General features: G+C 39.6%; 1 protein-coding gene across 1 annotated transcript in view; it reads right to left on the bottom strand.

Moving 5' to 3' along the window:
• Positions 1 to 21,203, bottom strand: part of LOC139709371 (carnitine O-palmitoyltransferase 1, liver isoform-like) — a 60,310-nt gene that overhangs the window by 20,072 nt on the left and 19,035 nt on the right. Inside the window, exons 2-10 of the mRNA XM_071621332.1 lie at positions 17,217 to 17,398; positions 15,684 to 15,823; positions 14,938 to 15,109; positions 13,624 to 13,725; positions 4,126 to 4,341; positions 3,328 to 3,524; positions 2,093 to 2,203; positions 1,644 to 1,721; positions 457 to 580 (exon numbers count right to left, since the gene is read on the bottom strand). Coding sequence (XP_071477433.1) covers positions 457 to 580; positions 1,644 to 1,721; positions 2,093 to 2,203; positions 3,328 to 3,524; positions 4,126 to 4,341; positions 13,624 to 13,725; positions 14,938 to 15,109; positions 15,684 to 15,823; positions 17,217 to 17,357 — 1,281 coding nt within the window. The 5' untranslated portion in view covers positions 17,358 to 17,398. The remainder of the gene's footprint in view (positions 1 to 456; positions 581 to 1,643; positions 1,722 to 2,092; positions 2,204 to 3,327; positions 3,525 to 4,125; positions 4,342 to 13,623; positions 13,726 to 14,937; positions 15,110 to 15,683; positions 15,824 to 17,216; positions 17,399 to 21,203) is intronic.

Raw genomic sequence — 21,203 nt, 5'->3', positions numbered from 1 at the left:
GATATCGGTGTTAAAATTAGACAGATTTTGTCACTGTGTGGATAAGCTTCCCCATAGCAATTGCCTATCTCTCTGTTTAACCCATTGAAGATGAGCCCCAAATATACTCGGGCAGGTGTCTATGGGAAATACGTGTTACAGCAATATTGCCTGTCCTCAATGGGTTAATGTGTACAGCTCTTGGGATACCAGTCAAGAATGGGAAATGAATGTCCAGTCCTAGTCAGCAATGTAGGAAAAAGAGGTTAAATCCCCTCTGCCCAAAGCGCACCCACGAGCTACTTTTTGAGAATTTCATTTGAGTGAGAAGCTTGCCGTCTGTCCGCGTGGTCTTGAGAGATCGTACGGAAACATATTAAAGCATATGACAAGATATTGCAATGGAGTAATAATAAAAAGATATATAAGAGGAACCAATGAATGAGAGGAAGAGATGCCTCGCCTCTGATCACTTACGATGTCGTATTCATGTTCCTCTTCATCCAGGACGACAACAAAGGCGGCTGTTTCTATGGCAGCAAGGGATGTCTTATTGATGCCCGTTGTGAAGAAGCGCTGGCGTGCTGCAGCCCATGGAATTCTGCGCAAAGCAAATGTTATAATGTAATCATGATCAGTGAAATTGCTGGTAATCAACTCTTTTTCTTAATCATCTACCTACTGTAAAAGTGGATATTTTCGCGCGACTAATTTTTCGCGCTTGGCCGTGTCAGAAGACTTTCGCATGTTTTTAATTCCGCGGAATCAAGACATCAAGTACTGGAACATATGGCATCCCAAAATATTCGCGTGCTTTTATTTTCGCGCTAGCTTCTTGTTGCGCGAAATGCGCGAAAATTTCAACACCGCGAAAATTTCCACTTTTACAGTATGTCACAGTTATCAGTCATTTCCACTGATTCATTTCAAATTACTCAGCAAAGGGGTGGGGTGGGGGAAATCAAAGAATGGATGTCAAAATAAAAACAGTGGACACACAATGCCACATCTGTGCCACAAACAAAAACAAGAGAGGATTTTAAAGAAATATAGAGTATTCGCTGATGATTTGTCAACTATAAGAGAGACAGAGAACAGTTCACAGGTTGACAGGAAAAATGTTTTATCTGCAACACAGTTGGCACAATGACAATAGCTATTCCTTAATCATTCTCATATCAACTCACATCAACAATTTCTTCTATCGAGATCATGTCTTCTACAGCAATCATTACTTTTTTCATAACCTAACACTACCAGCAATAATACCACAATCATCATAATAATCATCACTATCTATTACTCCAAGTTTATTACTAGCATCATCATAATCACAGCCATCATTACTATCATCTTAACCATCACCAACACCATCCCCCCAACACCACCATCACCACCACCACCACCACCGTCACAATCATCACCATCACTATCACTATCATCGCCATCGTCAGCATCATAATCACAATCACCACCGTCATCACAACCATCAAGCACCATCACCAATACACTGTATCATCATCATCACCATCATCATCACCCAACAACCCAACAACCCCCACCACCACCATCATCATCATCATCATCATCATAGTTATCATCGTCATCGTCATCATTGTCATCATCATCATCATCATCATCATCATCATCATCATCAACTCTACCTTTCTCCAGCTGTCAGCGAGGCAAGTCTCTTCTCTTTGGTGGCTTCTGATGTGTCATCCAGGATCTGCTGGTATTGCCTTTTGGAGGAAAGTTGAAAAATCAGATAATACTAGAAGACGACAACAAGCGAAAACCATCAACTGAGTGGCTTCTTTTCAATGTTATTGTCACATGCTGATAATTGATTGGCAATGAATAGCTATTATATGTCAGTCCATCTATGGGCTCAGATATCCCTGAAAAGTAATGAAAGTTAGCTTGAGAGGGGCGAATAACAAAGCAAATCCACATGAGATTACAAATCAAATCAAGAAGCAGACTTAATTTCAAAACAAAACAAAACAAAACAAAAATAATTTCAAAAAAGTGGTAGAGAAAAGGGAGCAGAGTAGAACTGTAAACAGTGAAAACTGTTGCAGCTGAAAGTCCCCTGGAAGTCGACACTTACTTTTCAAGTTCACATGGCTGAATCATGCTGCCATTGGATTGGATGATGATCTTGTAAAAGCGCCCTCTAGACATGGCCACGATGTGGTTGCTTGTTGCATGGTGAACCAGTCTAGAACCAAACAGAACACATTGGCATATCACTATAATGCTCCATCAGAGTTGAGTCAAATTTTACATAATTGTATATCTTTCAAGAGAGGGTTAGTTTTGGTTTAGATGGGGATTTAGGTTTTAACTGTTTGTGAGATGATTAGGAACCGCTTTTATGAAATGTGGGACCCCCTTTTACTAGGACCACTTTGTATTACTTTGTTTTTTATATCTCAGCCATTTCAAAACTAACCCATCAAATAAACACTTAACTCCTCTTAGAATGGTATGCTTGTTAATATTTCATAAAAGTGGTATCTAATTATCTCACAAAAATTTAAAGCCTGAATCCCCATCTCAACCAAAACCATGCCATCCCTTTAACCTCTCACACCCCACACACAAAGAAGAAAAGAAGTTTAATAGTACTGTCAAAATATCTCAAATTGGTAAGTGAAACATTTGTGCAGAAAATCAGCTTCCTACATCAAGTTGCTTTGACTGGCTTTAAATGAACCAATGCACAGAAGTTAACACAACAGTAATGCTGGCATTAAATGAATTATCTTTTCTCCTTTATTCAAGAATTCCCAAATCAGACACTTGTTGTACAAGTGAATTATATCACCACTTTGGAGTCTCAATTAATATCTCTTCAGCAAGATATGATTGTTACTAACAGATGTGTTAAGCATGCAGTATTTTCCAGGTAATAAACTATAAGTCAGTGCCATATGGTTAATATAACAAACAAAGCATGATGAGTCCATTATTTTCCAGTTTGAAGTATCTGTAGAAAACTTGTGTCTGAAAAAAAAAATATCACCAGGCAATAATACTGATTTTGTTAAAAAGTTTATTCTGTCAACCCAACCGGGAACAGACGGTGGCAAGACAAATTACACTTTTAAATGCCAGTGAGCACTTTTGGGTGTTCAGAGACATCTTTGTGATAGTTAGATCTGAGTCTGGTATGCAAAGTTATTCATTTGGCATGTTGTCATTAATAATGGAATGACAGGAATGCTACAATATCAATAGTACTGCTACATATCAAAACAGATGAAGTTTAATGCCATGGTGTCTGAGGCAAAGCATGTGAGGGGGGAAGAAGGATGGGGTAATTAACCCGACCACACCCACTTGTCGGTTTCCAGTCCAGGGATGCGGGTGGTGTTGAAGACTCTCTCATACTGCTGGGAGCACAGCGGCACGGCTCTCTGCACCATGATGGGCTTGATCAACTCGTGGTCAATCTTCTTGCGAAACTTGAGCAGCGCCACCGTCACATTGGCTGCGCGGGCCGCCTGGTAGAAGGTTGGCTTGAGGGCGATGCCATCCTGGGAAGAGAAAGAGGAAGAGGGGATGGCTGGTGTTCACATGCATTGAGTCGTAAAGCATCATCTAGATGTGATGTGCTTGCTGGCATTTTGCAAGAGACACATGGCTGCATTTTAACCCTAATCAGGTCGGGCCTTTTTTGGCTATGCTAAATCCAGGGGGAGGTAGATTCCCCCCCCCCCCCCCCCCCCCCCAACAATTTCAGGGTTAAGAATATGGACATTCTTCATAAGCCTTTGAATCTCAAAGATATTGTGTCACTTCAGTGAATCAGATGGACAGAGTTGGAAATACAGTAACAACGGTTCCACAATTTTGAAAAATGAGAATGTGCTACAGTTGTATTAAAATGTCTGAACACGCTCTAATGAGTTGTTGCTTAATGCACTGATGAACCCAGTATGGCATGAGATAATGTTTCTTGAAGGCCTGTACACAATAAAATATTATTGACTTTAATACTCAAAAGATTACAGAAATACTCATTCAGTGATGTAGATGACTGCATTTATCACACATCTATCCTCCGAAGATCTGAATAGAAATTCCCTATAAAATAACACACGTCCAGTCAGAACTTAGCAAAACGCCCTCACTCACCATGCCGTAGTAGTTGCTGTTGACCATGATGGGAGAGCGCCCCCGCAGGTAGACATACTCTTCCCACCAGTCGCTGACGTAGTTGGTCGACCACAGCCACTTGAGCTGGAGGTAGCGCTGCAGGCGGTGACCGATGGTGCTCTCAAACTCCTTTGCGAGTCTCTCCATGTCGGCATACTTTTCCGGTGGAAGGTAGCCCTTTACCGACCTCAAGTACTGAAGGAGAAAAAACAAAACAAAAACAGAGAAGTATGACTTCTTTGTCCAGCTTGGACTAGACAATAGCAAATATTTGCGCTGAGATAAAATGTATCTAGTACTACGAACCACGTGATACCCAAAGATTACAAATCACAGTAACAAAGCATGTGTGCTTCTACCATGGTAGGATGACATTGCAAATACCATGCAGTACCATGACAAATTGTTCTCCTGATACAAATCCTGGCTAAGAATTAGTTTGTCAAATATAGAATGTTCAACTTTCATCAATAATTTCCTGTAAACATATAGGGATAACATCTTCTTTTCATATGGCACAATGTGCCCTGTTGATACCATTTGCTGACTATTGCTAGTCACCGGAGGCAAACCATGAAGGCTTGGCATCATTCGCCCATTTTCCTTGTTCTGGTAGGTAGATGGACCACTTTACTGGGCAGGCACCTTGCTCTTTGTGATGAATGAATGAAGTGGGTTCTTTTACATGTGTGAGTCGTGAGTAAACTCACAAATGGACCTCCATCTAATGTCCTATCAGAGGGACAAAGTGTTTTTGCCTCTTCCTAAAGAGGATGGTGTGATTTCTCACAACATGGCTCAGCTTAGTCCACTGCCTGGACTGTTTTGTGTGATCATTTACCGCGCGCACACACCGCTACAGCACGCGTATGCCCCACCGTATGCTCGTGTATTAATTTGCCGCGCACGCACGCATCTCGACCTCCAAAACAGTCCAGTCTGGTTTGCCAAGTCTCCCCGAAATATTTCGGAAAAGATTGGCCCCACCCCCATCCCTCATTCATTTCGAGCATCCTGATTGGTCGATGAGATCGCGTCCAGCAGGCAATTTGTGGGATCGAAAAAAGTCGATCGATCTCTAATCTTGTAGTCTTATTGCAAACAGGTATATTGCATGTAGCAATATAACATACGTATTTTACGCCAATATTTGTATTAATCTCTACATATATTGATGGAATTTCAAAAATTATTTTTCTTTTTATTAAAAATTGCTCAAATTATATATCTTAGAGATCATAAGAGGAGAATGAAATTAGAACGTACATAAACCGTGCGTAAGATTAAGACTAACTTCTACTCGTTTCCATAACTGTTATAAATTAAATTATAAATATCACAATAACCAGCATTTTAAATCTATTTTTCGACAGAAAAAAAATATTTTAGAAATTACAAATAAAAAAATTGATAAATACATGTACGTGTAGAAAAGATATTCGCCCATTTAAAGCATCGTGACTTATCGTACATGTCAATTTCGAGGTGGCTTTTACTTCTCGATCGGGGATCCCCCGGATCGCGTGTACAGCATACAGCTTGTGCAACAAATGTGCTTTTCGTATTGATTCCGAGTCTTGCGTTTTCCGACCAAAATCTGTGCAGCATTTCAAGTATTTCCTCCAAACCTTGTTTACATGATCAATGGATGTCAACATTGATCAGCGTCTCCGCGTCGCTTGTCTGACAGTGATAATGAGAAGAGCATTCAATGCAATGTGCTACTGAGAAGCTTGGATTCGTTGACGGTTTCGGGGAGCAGCAGCAGAACCAGAAGTCACTTCTGAGAACTTAGAAGTCCCTACTACACGTAGAGTCTACTCGTTTCTCCGTGCGTGGTCATAGACTCATGATTTTGTTTATCTCCATGCCGACTGGTTTCGGCAATAGTGTGGTGTTCCAACTTCCAAGCTGCACCGTTGTGCGTTGATATTCTTCGCAAACTAGATCTACATGATGGACCAGACTCTCCGAAAGCTGTGGCTCTTGTCATGCCTTTGAAGTCTTTAATTTCGGACCAGATGAGCAGGGCTATGGATCTTGCTTGGCCTGCGTGACAAAGTCGAAGACTCAAGCGGCCTAGCGGTAAGCTAATCATTTAACGTTAGATCTATCCAGTTTCTACAAATGATTCGTCAAGGCAACTTTCATTACGTGTCTCTTGTCTTGAATTACAAACTGCATCCTGTAGGCCCCTAGTTGAACAACAAAAAAATGATTGTAAAACTAAATGTAGTTAAATGTCTGGCCTCTGGGCCGGGTAGGGTAAACACATGTCAGGCTTCTACTACAGTACTACTCTTGTGAGTGTTCCTAGGTGTACTGAGCTGAGTCAAATCCTGTGTAATTGTAATAGATTGTCAACACCGTAACTGCACTGGTTTAATTGTTTTGTACAGTACAGTAACTACTGTAACTTTCTCGCATACAAATGCAATTACACATAGGCCTACTGCCTTAGCTTAATCTGTGAGACACAGCCTGTGTCTCGTCGGCTTTGCTCCTCTACACAGACAGAGGAGCAATCGAGACACACGCTGAGGCCCACAGACTAATTCTTCATGTGCATGTACATTGAGAAAAAACTCAAATAGGAACATGCTTCAGTATGCAAATGTACTCATACTGAAAGGGGACAACTTTGCACAACAGGGAATGACACTAGAACCAGACAGGGTTTGCCTTTTGAACACTTTAATTCGGTCTTCGGTACCGAATTGTCAACATAGGTCCTCTGAGGACAGTCGCCATCTTTCGTTCTTCTTTCCGCCCTCTCTCGGCGTATCTGTTACAATCGTTTACACATTATGTTCCCTTACAATACTTGTTCATCTATAGATTAAAATTATGCAGTCTTATGGCTATGCGATATGCATTGAAGAGACTGCAGGCATTATTAAACTCACATGTGCAATGTAGAAAATGTTTTTTATTTTAATCTTACTGTTTTTTTTTTCTTATTTTTCAAATAGGGGGACTGCATCTGGAGACACCAAAGCATTTCGAGCAGTGTATGGAAAATTTGGTGAATTACGATCGGAACTCAAGTCGTCAGTCCCGCTGTTGCCCTGACAGCCACTGCAACCAGAGATGTGCGTAGCGGTATCATCGAAAACTTTGGTCTTCGCAATTATGTGTGGGTAAATCAGTTGCCGGACAAGCAAAATATAAAACATGTTGTCAAGTCTGCTGCAAGAGATTTAGATACAATGTTCAAGTGGCTGGCAGATGACTTGAAGATCCATGGTGCATGTTGTGAAAGGATGATAAGAAAAATGTGCAGTAATGTGTATGCGACCTTTATGGCACTGCTTCCAGAAGGTTGCCACAGGTATGTTAATAAGTTTATATGTACCACCAGAACATGGAAACTGATATCCAAAAGGAAATTGTTGACAGCATGTTAGCAACAGATGGTGAAATCAGAGTTCTGATAGCTACCATTGCATCTGGCCTGGGTGTTGACGTAAGCAACGTACACAGTACGGTTTTGTGTGGATGCCCAAGTGATCTAGACGATTATATCCACTTTTTAAAAGCACTCAATTTTCAGGACTTATCAGATATACTGGTAACATGAAGAATCATGTGCAGCTGTACAGCTGTACATCGTAGCTGAGATTTTCTTTTTTTTTTTTATGAAAAATGTCACGTATACACGTGTACATGTAGCTTAGCTTGTACCTTTGGGATTTGAAAATTGTTTTTTAGAGAATTCATATGATTGTTTTAAAACAAGAATCCACTGCGGGTGTTTTTCCTCCTTAAGGTTTGTAATGGTGAGTGGTTGGTACATTGGTTTCTGGTGTACCTGAATTTTTGCAGTTCCATGCTACATGTACAATAATTTTCTTTTTATCACTGCAATTACTGTACATTGCTCTTATTCATAGAAGCAAATACAATGTACATTTGTACACACCTACTTTTCATACTGTACTTTGTTTTTTAGGCGTGAATATTTTCATTTTCATTGGACATGTTGATGGGTACATATCATAATTACAAGTGATAAAATTATGGAAAAGTTGAAATATTTTAGTTCAAGGTTGTGTTTTTGTGATGTAGTGGATTACATGTACATGTACATGTACATACAGACCATGCCAAGTGGGGATGGGCTGTGTGTTTTGGGTGTTTGGGTGGGTGTTTGAAAATTGAACTGAAAATGCTGTTTGTCTGCACACGTATGTTCATCTATGCATACATGTACATACAAGTGTACAAATGTGTAGAGTGTGTTTTTGAGTTGTACAACTACCAAGAACTTGTTTACATATAATACTTTCTTTACATACAAAATCATTCATGAGAAGTACAGTATGTTCTTTGGCCCATTTTGATAAAACTAAAACTAGTTCTGTTAATGCACATGAACATTTGTACCTATAGTTTGAACTGTGTAGCAATGAATTTATTTTCTTTTTTGAAGTTCGAAGTTTTTTTTAAAACGAATTGCTGCAACAAATGGAAAAACAAAGATTTCGTTTCATAAAACCAAATCCTGTGTTTTTGATGTGTATGAGAGTCTACTACACATGGTAATCAGACTGAAACTATCAAATTATTTCTCTGACATCAAAATTCAGAGTCAAACAGTTTACAATGTATTTTGTTTGAAATAATGCACTGTTGTTGAACAATGATCATGAACTATCATGAATATACAGTAAATGTATTGTATATTACAGTACTGGTACATGTACATGTACAAATGAAAGTGTATAATGAAGGAATTTCAAGAGAATGGAGAAACAACTGAAATATGCCTAATATTTTATCAACTATAGAACATTTAACTTCAGTTCCTTATGAGTACTTGGTGGCACAGAATATCCAACTTTAAAGACACTTATAAAAATACACCTGAGGAATTATTTTGAATGTCCTTCCCAGAGTGACAACTTTTTGAACTCATTATTGACAGTTGGGAGTGGGATGCTAGCTTTGAAACTTCCTTGGTAGTTGGTACAACATTAACAGTTTTACCATCATGGCCAAATTTTTATAATGAAGGCTTAAAAAGTAATGTGATTAAAAAAATGTACAAGTTATACATATGCTCAAATTACACTACTCGTAGTCCATTTGTTTTCACTTTGCGGTCTGCTCTTACTGTACATGAAATTATGAAGACTACACAGTGTATTTAACAGTACATATATTGCACATAATGTACATGTACACTGTACATTGGACATTTCAAAGTACAATAGTGATAAATTGATGTATTTCCTGACCACACCTCAACACTGAAAAAAAAATCTAAACTTATTTACCAATAATCAGGTGCCATAAATGTGAAAAAAGTAAAGTCTACTCCACTGTACAGCTGTATGTACAAAGTACATATACAATGTTTTAATTTGGATGTGATTTGTAATAGGGGGTTTAATCAAATTGCTAACATGTGAGTGTGTGTGTGTGTGTGTGCATGTGTTTGTGTATGTTTGTGTGTGTGTATGTTTGTGTGTGTGTGTGTGTGTGCACATGCGTGTGTGTGTTTGTGTGTGTTGTGTGCATGGCCCACACATTTCCCAAGCATAATTTCACACTGATATCCCCCTTAAATGTTTGTGAATTAGAAAAAAACAAGTTGCTTTGTCAGACTGTCTTTTGATATGAATAGGCCTACTTATTTAATAATGTATATATACATGGAGCTACTATTTTGAGCAAATACAGGTATGGTTTGCCAAAAAAAAAAGGAAGATATATATTGTTATATATATATATATATATATATATGTAACCTTTATATGCATATGCAGAAGGGCAGTTCAACCAAAACTGTTCACTTGTAATGCCAGAGACAAATGGACCAATATCTGTCTTCATCTTGGTTTACTAAGTTTATCTTTACTATAGCCGCCGGAAGTGGGGGGGGGGGACAGCCGCCCCCCCCCCAATCCAAAAAGTGGGGGGCAAAACGCATTTTTGCCCCCCCCCCAAAAAAAAAGCCCCCCCCCCCAAAAAAAAAAAAAAAAAAGTAATAATAATAATGATAATAAAAATAAATGAATAAACAAAGAAAATAAAATAAATATGTATATATAATTATATGAATAAAAGGGAAAAAAATATGGCTACAAACGGCAGCTTTTGGACTGTAAAATGTCAAAATTTTCAAGCTCGCTCGCTTCGCTCGCTCGCATCCAGCAGTTGAGCCCGGTGCGCCTCCCCCTTAATTTCTAAAGCGAAAAACATAGCTACGACGACAGTTGTTGGACTCTAGAATGTCAAAATTTTCAAGCTCGCTCGCTTCGCTCGCTCGCATTGAATCGTTATGCCATTCTCCTAATGTTGCTGACAGTAATTGCCAGTAGTTGCGCCCGATGCCCCCACCCCTTCATTTCCAAAGCGAAAGATAAATATAGCTACAAACGGGAGTTTTTGGACTGTAAAATGTGAAAATTTTCAAGCTCGCTTGCTTCGCTCGCTCGCATTGAATCGTTATGCCATTCTCCTAATGTTGCTGACAGTAATTGCAAGTAGTTGCGCCCGATGCCCCCACCCCTTCATTTCCAAAGCGAAAGATAAATATAGCTACAAACGGGAGTTTTTGGACTGTAAAATGTGAAAATTTTCAAGCTCGCTCGCTTCGCTCGCTCGCATTGAATCGTTATGCCACTCTCCTAATGTTGCTGCCAGTAATTGCCAGCAGTTGCGTCCGATGCGCCGCCCCATTAATTTCCAAAGTGAAAGATAAAGCTAAAAACCCCAGTTTTGGGACTGTAGAATGTCAAAATTTTCAAGCTTGCTCGCTTCGCTCGCTCGCATTGAATCGTTATGCCACTCTCCTAATGTTGCTGCCAGTAATTGCCAGCAGTTGCGTCCGATGCCCCCCTTAATTTCCAAAGCGAAAGATATAGCTACAAACGGGAGTTTTTGGACTGTAAAATGTCAAAATTTTCAAGCTCGCTCGCTTCGCTCGCTCGCATTGAATTGTTATACCACTCTCCTAATGTTGCTGCCAGTAATTGCCAGCAGTTGCGTCTGATGCCCCCCCTTAAATTCCAAAGCGAAAGATAGAGCTACAAACGGGAGTTTTGGGACTGTAAAATGTCAAAATTCTCAAGCTCGCTCGCTTTGAATCGTTATGCCATTCTCCTAATGTTGCTGCCAGTAATTGCCAGCAGTTGCGCCCGATGCGCCGCCCCATTAATTTCCAAAGTGAAAGATAAAGCTAAAAACCCCAGTTTTGGGACTGTAGAATGTCAAAATTTCAAGCTTGCTCGCTTCGCTCGCTCGCATTGACTCGTTATGCCATTCTCCTAATGTTGCTGCCAATAATTGCCAGCAGTTGCGCCCGATGCGCCCACATTTATTTCAAAGCGAAATATGTAGCTACAATTAAAACTCCAGTTTTGGAACTGTAGAATATCAAAAATTTCAAGCTCGCTCCCTTCGCTCGCTCGCATTTTATTGTTATGCCATTCACCTTATGTTGCTGACAGTATATAATTTGTCGATTGTTTCACACCGTCATTCCATAATCCATGTAAGGAAAACTTACAATGTTCCTCAATGACTGCGTTGTTAAATGTATCACATTCCGTAATGTATTGTAGTCCCATTATTGCTCACGCACACACGCACAAGCATACAGACCGTCAAAATTACTTTATGGTTCCCCCCATGTTTCGACCCACCGTACGCCACTTTACATATATATATATATATATATATATATATATATAATGTGTGTGCGTGTGTGTGTGTGTATGTGTATATTGTGTAACATTGCATGGTCTAATCTTGAGCCCCCTCCAATGTTTGCCCCCCCCCCCCCCCCCCCCAATCCAAAACTGCTTCCGGCGCGCCTGATCATGAAGACTAACAAACAAAAAACTGAGTGACGGGGTATTCTTACAACAGGGATATTGGTCTGATTGTCTCTGTTACAGGAATTATCAAAGTGAATAGTGTCGGTCTAACTGCCCAGTAGGCCCTACATGAAGTGGTGATAAAACTATAAAAGTTGTACAAACTTAGCGCAATTCTTTAAATTAAGACTGCTCTCTAAAAAAGGCACCTTCTGGTTCCTTACATGTACTTCAAAACTTTGCACTACAAATTGTGTAATGTGGTTGTACCCTATCCCCTTCACCTCCACCACCCCTAATCAGAATATGCTTGATATCTTGTATACCATAGCTACGTAGCGGTTCATAGAACCTACATCTCACAGCCCTGAGCTTACATTACAAAATTACATTGTTATTTAGTGGGCCACAAGTGCCTATGTCAATTAAAGAATTTCTTTAATTTCTGAATATTTCATCATACAATATTATTAAGGAAGAATAATTGATGACAAAATTATTTCCCTTAATGAATATGATTGGCACAATCCCCCCCCCAAAAAAAAACATATTGATCCCCTTTACCAACAATAACATCGCCAAACAAATCTTCCAACTTTTCTTGAGGTCCACATCTCACGACCTTCACAGAGTTCTTTGCAGTTTTATGTAGTGTTTGGAAGTTAGAAGTGGCACATCACAAATCATACATCGGCGAGCTGGCGATTTGTAGCTCGCCATTTTCAATCTCAAGAATAATATTCAAGTCATCATCGAATCTGGGCACAACAAAGTCCAAAACACCACGTGAAAGTAGGTCGGACATGACTGCAACCATAACTTTCAGCCAGTCAAAAACGTTGCACGAATCAGCTGTTCAACAATGCATGGTACGGATCACTGAAGAACTGAGTACATGATTGTATCGCATTGCATTGTGATCAAAGAGTTCGCTCTTTGATTGTGATAATGTGTGTTGTGCAAAAATGCAGGCATCTCTGTGCACATAATTAGTAATTGTTGCAGATCGCACTGTATTCACGGTGCAATGCACACAGCTGGCTGTAGATCGGTCGATCCCACATAACTTTTCTGTGATCGATCCCTTAGTTTTCATGCATACGCAATGAGCTTGCGAGAGATAGGGCATTACGTAAGCATACCTAATATGAACTTTTGACCCTACGCACTGTCAAACCATTCTGGACGTTTTTTTCGGACAGGTTTGTTGGCATCGAGCTGTTACAGGGGATAGCGCGATAAGCTGTGGAGCGGCGCGTGGATGCGTAATGATAGAAAACGTCCAGAATCTGGACTAGGCTCAGCTAGACTTAGGACTCAAGCCTGGGTCATTTGGATTGGGAGGCAGACGTGCTACTGACTGAGCCAAATCACCGCCCTTTACAGAAAAGACATGTTACTCTGACAGAATGGCATGATTTTTTTTTTTAAAATTGTTGCAACCACGTAATTAAAAACCAAGGGGAGTATCACTAGTTTGTTGAGTGTGCATCGCTTTATGGAATAGATTTCTCTGGTTAATTTTCTAATTCTTTAATATAACCTACATACACACAATCATTTCTTTTACATCACATTTCAACTTTGTCAATTCTGGTGACCAGTTCACCATCAACTTAACATCATCTTGATGCTAGACACACGCACTCACCCTTCTCATGGTATCCTCCAGCTTTGGTAGGGGCAGATTGGGCAGAGATGCCTGGTAGCTGTAGAGGCTTGGGTGCCTAGCACAGAATACCCTCAGTAGCATCTGGTGGGGGGGGGGGGGGGGGGGGGGGGGGAGATAAATGAATCAGAGTGACAATGATTAGCTGTCTCACTTCCCTTGTTAGTATCATTACTCTTACCGTTCATTTGATTGCTTTACCTGATCTGTCAATTGCAGCAAGACCCTTTTTAACCCTTTGATTACTTTACCAGATCAACCGGTTTCAGTGACGCTCTTTCTTTCCTATCATTTCCTCACCTGGTCTACGACACAACATTGAAGTTTACACCGCTTCAGCGTGTCAAGTCCAGGAAACCACATTTCAGTGGTTTGTCGGGATATCCTTGTTCGAATGCAGAAGTTTCAAAAGCCTCTCAAATATCAAAACATTTACACATGTAATCAATCTATAAAATGGCTACAAATATGCACACATTGTAAGAATAATTTCCTGTCCTCTTCCCTTGTAAACAAAGCACATTTGTGTGATTTTTTTTCCTAAATTTTGTGGAGATTCAATGAATATAACCAGCTCTATTCTAAATAATCTCTCGCCATTACAAGACATGCAGCAAATTCAGACTTGCCAATCCACTAATGACAAGATGATGATATCTGCAGCAAATATCTCTGGATTTGATGGGTTGAACAGAATATACTCACATCACGGAGAGGGAGTACTGTTCGACTACCAACAACCACAAATTATACGAAACTACAATGAGAGTTACTACAACTAATACCACCACTACAACAAATACTACTACTTCCACTTCAACTTACTACAACAACCATCATGCCCAACACATCATCTACCATTTATAGCAACTTGTGGCACTACAGCACCTACTGCTGCTCAGTGGTGCTGCTTCATGTACTACTACTACTACTACTGCTACTTCTACAACCACTACTTCTACTACTACTACTACTACTATTACTACTGCTGCTGCTACATACTACGAATACATGTACTACTACTACTGCTACTTCTACAACCACTACTTCTACTACTACTACTACTATTATAAGATGTACTACTGCTGCTGCTGCTGCTACTACTACTATGAATACATGTACACCATACTACTACTACTAAGTACCACTACTACTACTATTACTACTACTACTACTACTACTACTACTACTACTACTACTACTACTACTACTACTACTACTACTACTATTACTACTACTATTAGTACTTCTGCTACTGCCATATAAGGGATGGGGACATTCAGAACAAAGACTCACCAGCCAAAGCTTCGTCCTTAACCTCATCTTGCCGTGCTCCTCGTACATGAATCCGCGGTAGGAGAGCAGCAGCTTCAGCGAGTACCGCAGCGTGTAGATGATGGCCAGCCAAAGGAGTGTGACGAAGATCAGGACGGCCAGGTAGCGGGTGGTGAATCCGCCGAGGAGGCTCCTAGGATCGATGGAACAAGTGATAGAGGAGAGAGTAAATACAGAGAACTCCCTCTATTGTATGATTAACATCATTACAGCAAAACTCCTGTTAAAACGGAGTAAAAATTCATGTCCCAAAACTATCATCTAGATATATCTTTGTATATTTTATTGTTTGGCTATAACAAAATTTCAATATAATGGAAGAATACTGCCTGTCCTGAAAACCTTGCAATAATTGGAGTCGCCTGTACAGAGATGGGAGAGGCACAATTGTGCAGAACATTAGAACATCGGCTGTTGATGACAATTTTGTTGTTTCTGTCACGTCAATTCAATTCAATTGACTAAGTGTGTGTAATTTTGAGGCCTTTCTCACACTTATTCACACAATGTTTTGTGTTTAACCTACTACACATACAGCTGCACTTCTTGGTTTTCAACCTGTGTATTCAAATCAAGTGTTAATCGTGTGTCACCGTAATCATCAAGTGTTAATCCTCCACTGCTTAAACATAGACTCGTGTTTTAAGTCCTCTTACATTTTTCAGAAAGTCTAAAAGAGGTGCTTGTGGCCATCTTTGTATACTTACACTGGAAGGAGACGGTCTCTCACAGTATCAATCATTCCCAACGATGGGTCCATGCGGGCCAGCGTGCATGCCATGACGGCGACTAAAACAGCTAGCCAGCTAGCTGGGCTTGCAGGGTAAGTGGTGGTCACCATATGCATCTGTGGGAAGAATGTGTATTGATTTTGACTTTCTGACCAACATCACCAATTAAAACCTACAGTATCTCCAAGGTACAATGGTAATTTTTTAGCAAAGCAAAGCAGAGCCAAAACAGAAGAACAAAGAGATTTGTTTGATTACTATTAAACCATAACAAATGTTTTACTTGAACAACTAAAATCCTGTATGCATAAAGTGCGACTTTTTTAATTTTGTGATGCAAAGTCACATATTAAAAAAATACATTGTGTGAATCATCATTTCTTTCAAATGGCAGGAAAAAAAAAAGAAAAAAAAAGAACAGAAAATAAGAGAGCTTCCTGGTATTTGTGATGCAAAGTCACATATAAAAAAAAATACATTGTGTGAATCATCATTTCTTTCAAATGGCAGGGAAAAAAAGAAAGAAAAAAGAACAGAAAATAAGAGAGCTTCCTGGTATAAAAAAGAAACTTCACTGGTACTGTATTTGCCCAACGGCATGACACGCCTAAAAATGCCCAAGTTTGGTGATGCTGCTGAAGGTAAGAACACATGGGACAAAGCGGGGGGAATTCCCCAAAAATATAGATTTTATCCATTGCTGCCCACTATGCACAAGCTAGGCAGACTCCTATATGAGTTGCCCTTTTCAACCAAGAGCTACATGTAGGCACTGAATGACTTTGTTCATGTGAACTCTAAGATGAAGGAAAAGTCAAGATCTCTTTTTGGAACAGACACAACTGTTAAAATCCTGTACATGTTTGCATTGTAGGGTGCATACTGTAGCATTAGAGCAAAGCATGGCAGTGCTGACCAGGATACATTTTTAATGTGACACAATTGAGAACAATAATCACAGAATGTCACACAAGACTTTGGATTAAAGGGCCACAACGAGAAAGAGAAAATGAATAAAACAGAGCTGCTTTTCGCATGCTATTTCAATATTTTCTCTGCAATCTCAGTAGGGCAGGCAGTGTTCAAAAGGAATTTGTGTCTTCTTTAAATCACTATCCTTTTTACCATTCAACATTCATGAGCTTTTGCGCTTTATCATTAAAAATAGCATCCTATCATACAATTTTCCCAATGCCTAAAGAAGTTTGGCAGCACTTTGAAAAAAACTGATTGTTGTGTAACACGCAACAGATGATTAAATATTGAGAACAAAGTACCTTCATAAAAACAGGATTGTCTCGCTGGTACCAAATGTCTTCTGATTCATTGCATTGCTTGTAACTGCAGCATATACCCTAGCTTTTCAACGAAACATTCATTTAAGTGGAATATACAAGGTTGGCTAAATTTACTGGTTGTAAGCACTACTAGATTGAACTCTGGTGTGGGATGAAAATTCGCACACATGCACACAACCTCTCCTCTCCGGAGGCCTGGCGTCACACCCACCTGAAACCTCCTGAGCTTCTCGGCCCATGATCGCTTGCCGCTCTCGAAGATGGCCTTGAGGACTTCATGGTTGACATTGAGGTCGATGCCCTCGGGGGTGACCGTGAACTGGAAGGCGACGGCCGCGTGCGCTTCAGCCATGATGGGGCGGATGGACTGATTCACAAGCTTGGGGAAGAAATCTGGCCAGAGAAAAAAGTGAGAAAAAATTTAGGGGGATGTGACAAAGAGACTTGTTTGAAATGAAACACATTCAACATGGGTAAACTTCACTGCACTTGGAGAGGAGCTCGAGCTACTTTAAAAAAAAAAAAAGCCACACTTGAGTGACATTTGGTAATTCCTATCTTATCTAATATGACAATATAGAGCACTGTATACAGAAGGGAGGTATCACTAAACATTCTTGTATATCAGGTACAGTACTTACACTTTGTAGATACAACTGTACAGCATCAAATACTGCAAGAACATCCACCAAGAAACTGATCGGTAATATCACATGGAAGTAAAAGTATTACAGTTAAACTAATTCTGTAACTTTTAAACATTGCATATTTACCCTATGAATTGCATCATATGGTAAACAGGGAAAAGATATTTCCTAACGGTCATGTGCTCATAATAAAGGGAGACAAAACATCAAAGCATAGCTCAAGCTACATGTACCTCTTTAATTTTGGCCATAACAACCGTCCTCTCGAAATGACTTGCTATAATGACACACAACTCTCGTCAATGGTTTCCGAAGCACCAAACCAAAATAGCTCATTAAGTCACAGTTTAAAATGTAGCTGAATAGCCCGGCATCACAACATGCGCCATCCATTATTACATCGTGCATTTACTCCAGATCTGAACCATGGCAAAGTGCCAACATTCTTCATCCTGTTGCTGTATACTATCATTTTATCAGCGCTCCTTTCTGGTCAAGACCAGACAATGCGCTAAATCTGATGTTCAAGCACATTAATGCAGCTTTGACAAAGCACTGAACATCAGTCAATCATGTCTTATCTCCAAGCAGTTATCTGAATGCATACATGAGATAACTTCAATGTATGTACAGTACTTCCTCATTGTGTAATGAATGAAGAACGTAAGATTACAAAGGCTGATAGGATTTGCCGCAGCCGAATTCCTGTGTTTGTCCTCTCCTCATTCACAGAAATGATTGACAAAAAAACAAAAACAAATATATTAATGTAGGTCAAGTTCAGTATTACCTTACACGTAGGCTCATTTCTGCTGTTGACTATCACTATGTACAGTATGTAATTAATCATCAAGGAATAATAATGTGCATGCAACGTTCTGTGTATTTCACTGTTCGAGGGTACTCTGATTAATTGCTGCCATTTCCCTCTTTAGGGCGAAAATGCACATATACAAACCTACATTGGAAATGTGTCTTCTTTCTTGCCCTTTGTTAATAATCAACACAAATTCACAATCTCCGGCCAAAAGCAACTGACATGTTAATTTCACACACATGTTCAAACACATAATACATGCATACATTACTATACACATGTGCTGTATGTGACACTAAAAACTTTTTCTCTAGTAATGGCACTGCAAGTTAGTTTATTTCATTTCTCAAAAAACTAGAAATGTCGCTACAGCGACTGGTTATACCCCCGCCGAACAACATTTCATAAGCTTGGTCAAAACAACATTTCATAAGCTTTGGTCAAAAAACTGAGGAAGTAGTTAAATCCGCAAGATCTTTCCTTGATCTTCTGCCATTACTATGCCGTTACCATGGCAACGTACTTTCGGGTACTGTCGAAAAATGCATCTTGCACATCTACAACCAAAGGCACACATCTGTACCAAGTTTCATGGAAATTGGGCAAAAACTGAGGAAGTAGTTTGCAACACAAAATTTTCCATCATTTTGGCTCATAATATATGAGCTGTTACCATGGCAACATACTTTTTGTCACTGTCAAGAAATGTGTCATGCTGACCTATATCCTAAGACAAACATTCAATATGAATTCCATGAGAATTGGAAGAACACTGATGAAGCAGTTTTGCCATGAAGCATTTTGCCCTATATTTTACCAATAACATGCCGTTACCATGGCAACGCACTTTTTGCCACTGCGGAAATATGTGTCTTGCACATTAACATATTCAGATGAACATCTGTACCTAATTTCATAAAATTGATCAAACACTGTGGGAGGAGTTCGCGACGCAAGATTTGTACCCATTTTTGCCCATAATATGCCGTTACCATGGCAACGTACTTTTGGGTACTGTCAAAAAATACGTCTTGCACATCTACAACCCAAGGCACACATCTGTGCCAAGTTTTATGGGAATCGGTTGAAAACTGAGGAAGTAGTTCGCGACACAAGATTTGCAACGGACCGACCGCCCGACCGACCGCCCGACCGTCCGCTGATTCCTATATACCCCCTTCAAACTTCGTTTGGCGGGGGTATAAAAATCCCCTGATTTACTGCTCTTCGTTGAACTGATTTCATTTCAATTTTGAACAGCTAAATATTGTACCTTTACCCATTACACACAGTTTTTATCCATTCCGCAACTACAGCACTTGCAAAGGGGTTATCCTTTAGTCTTGGATCATATACAGATACATAATATCTCTTTAAAGTTTCAAAGGGGGGGGGGGGTGAGACAAACTTGAGTGTGTGTGTGTGGGGGGGGGGTAGGGGTGGGTGGTAATGATTAGTACTCTGCAAATGCCCTCGAAAGTAGAAACTGTAGGATTAATTGAGCCTTACTAAAGGAATCATATAGAATTACTTTAATAACTCATTACGGTATAATCCCCCCCCCCCCAAAAAAAAAAAAAAAAGATAAATAAATAAATGAAATAAAATAAAATAAAATAAAAAATAAAATAAAACACAACAAAATAAATAAAATAAATAAAATAAATGAATAAATAAATAAAAATCCATCTGTGACATAAGTACTAAGATACAAGCTAAAACAACAACAAAAGGCATCTCCTAGAGTTTGAAAATGACAAACAGAAAGTTCAAGATGGCAGAAAAAGAGAATGAGATAGAAAGATAGAGAGAGAGAGAGAGAGAGAGAGAGAGAGGAAGAAGACAGAGGTGAAGAAAAAGAGAAAAAAGAAAGGGAAGATAAAAGGATCTATATAGAAAGATATACAGAGAAAGACAGACAGACAGACAGAAAATGAGTCCAAGACATACACTGTAGAGACAGGGAAGAGTCAAAGGCTGTGTTTATCATCTCCCCCCTGTTTAAACAGCTTTCAAAAGCCGTTTCCAAAGCCCTTTAGAAACGGCTTCCAAAATAGTTGCGTTTATCAACTCTTCGCGAACACGATAACTGGCCTGTTACTGCACAGCTGCATTGCACAATTCGACTCGAGGAGAAGAGGTCATATACGACGTGCAATGATCGTAACTGCAGTACAAAGCCATTTCAAAACAGCTTTGCGTTTATCTCGCTTCAAAAGGCTTCTAGAAACAGGTTTCTGGAAACCTGTTTAGGAAACCTGTTTCGGAAAGCACAAATGCAGCTTTCAAAAAGGCTTTCCGAAAAGGCTTTCAAAACAGCTTTGCATTTATCATCTCGTAAAAATTCCCTAAAAGCCGTTTGGAAAACCTGTTTCTGCCGAGAAAAAGAGTTGATAAACGCACCCAAAGTCAGAGGGAACCACACACTAAGGGACTGTGGGGGTGGGGTGGGGGATGTTACCATTGATACATACTTTAACCCTCTAACCACCCTCCCCACATCAAAAAAAAAAAGAAAGAAAGAAGAAGTTGTATGTACATTGTAGAAACAAATACTTTAAAACAGATCTTACAGCTAACAAACTCTACTGTACTGCCTATAAGCATAGGTAGACTACAAAGTACTGTAGAAAATGTACGCCAAATATTTCTCAAGGTTTCTGTTTTTGCGAATTTTGCGAGTCAGGTGCTATTCATGAATTTAGAGACAAGCGAAAATATTTACTCTGATCCC

Source organism: Diadema antillarum, unplaced genomic scaffold (genome assembly GCF_040938485.1).
Source record: "Diadema antillarum isolate AM-2024a unplaced genomic scaffold, OU_Dant_1.0 scf00000037, whole genome shotgun sequence".
Taxonomy (NCBI): domain Eukaryota; kingdom Metazoa; phylum Echinodermata; class Echinoidea; order Diadematoida; family Diadematidae; genus Diadema; species Diadema antillarum.
The sequence above is the reverse complement of the archived record's forward strand: the minus strand, read 5'-3'. Positions and strand labels throughout refer to the sequence as shown.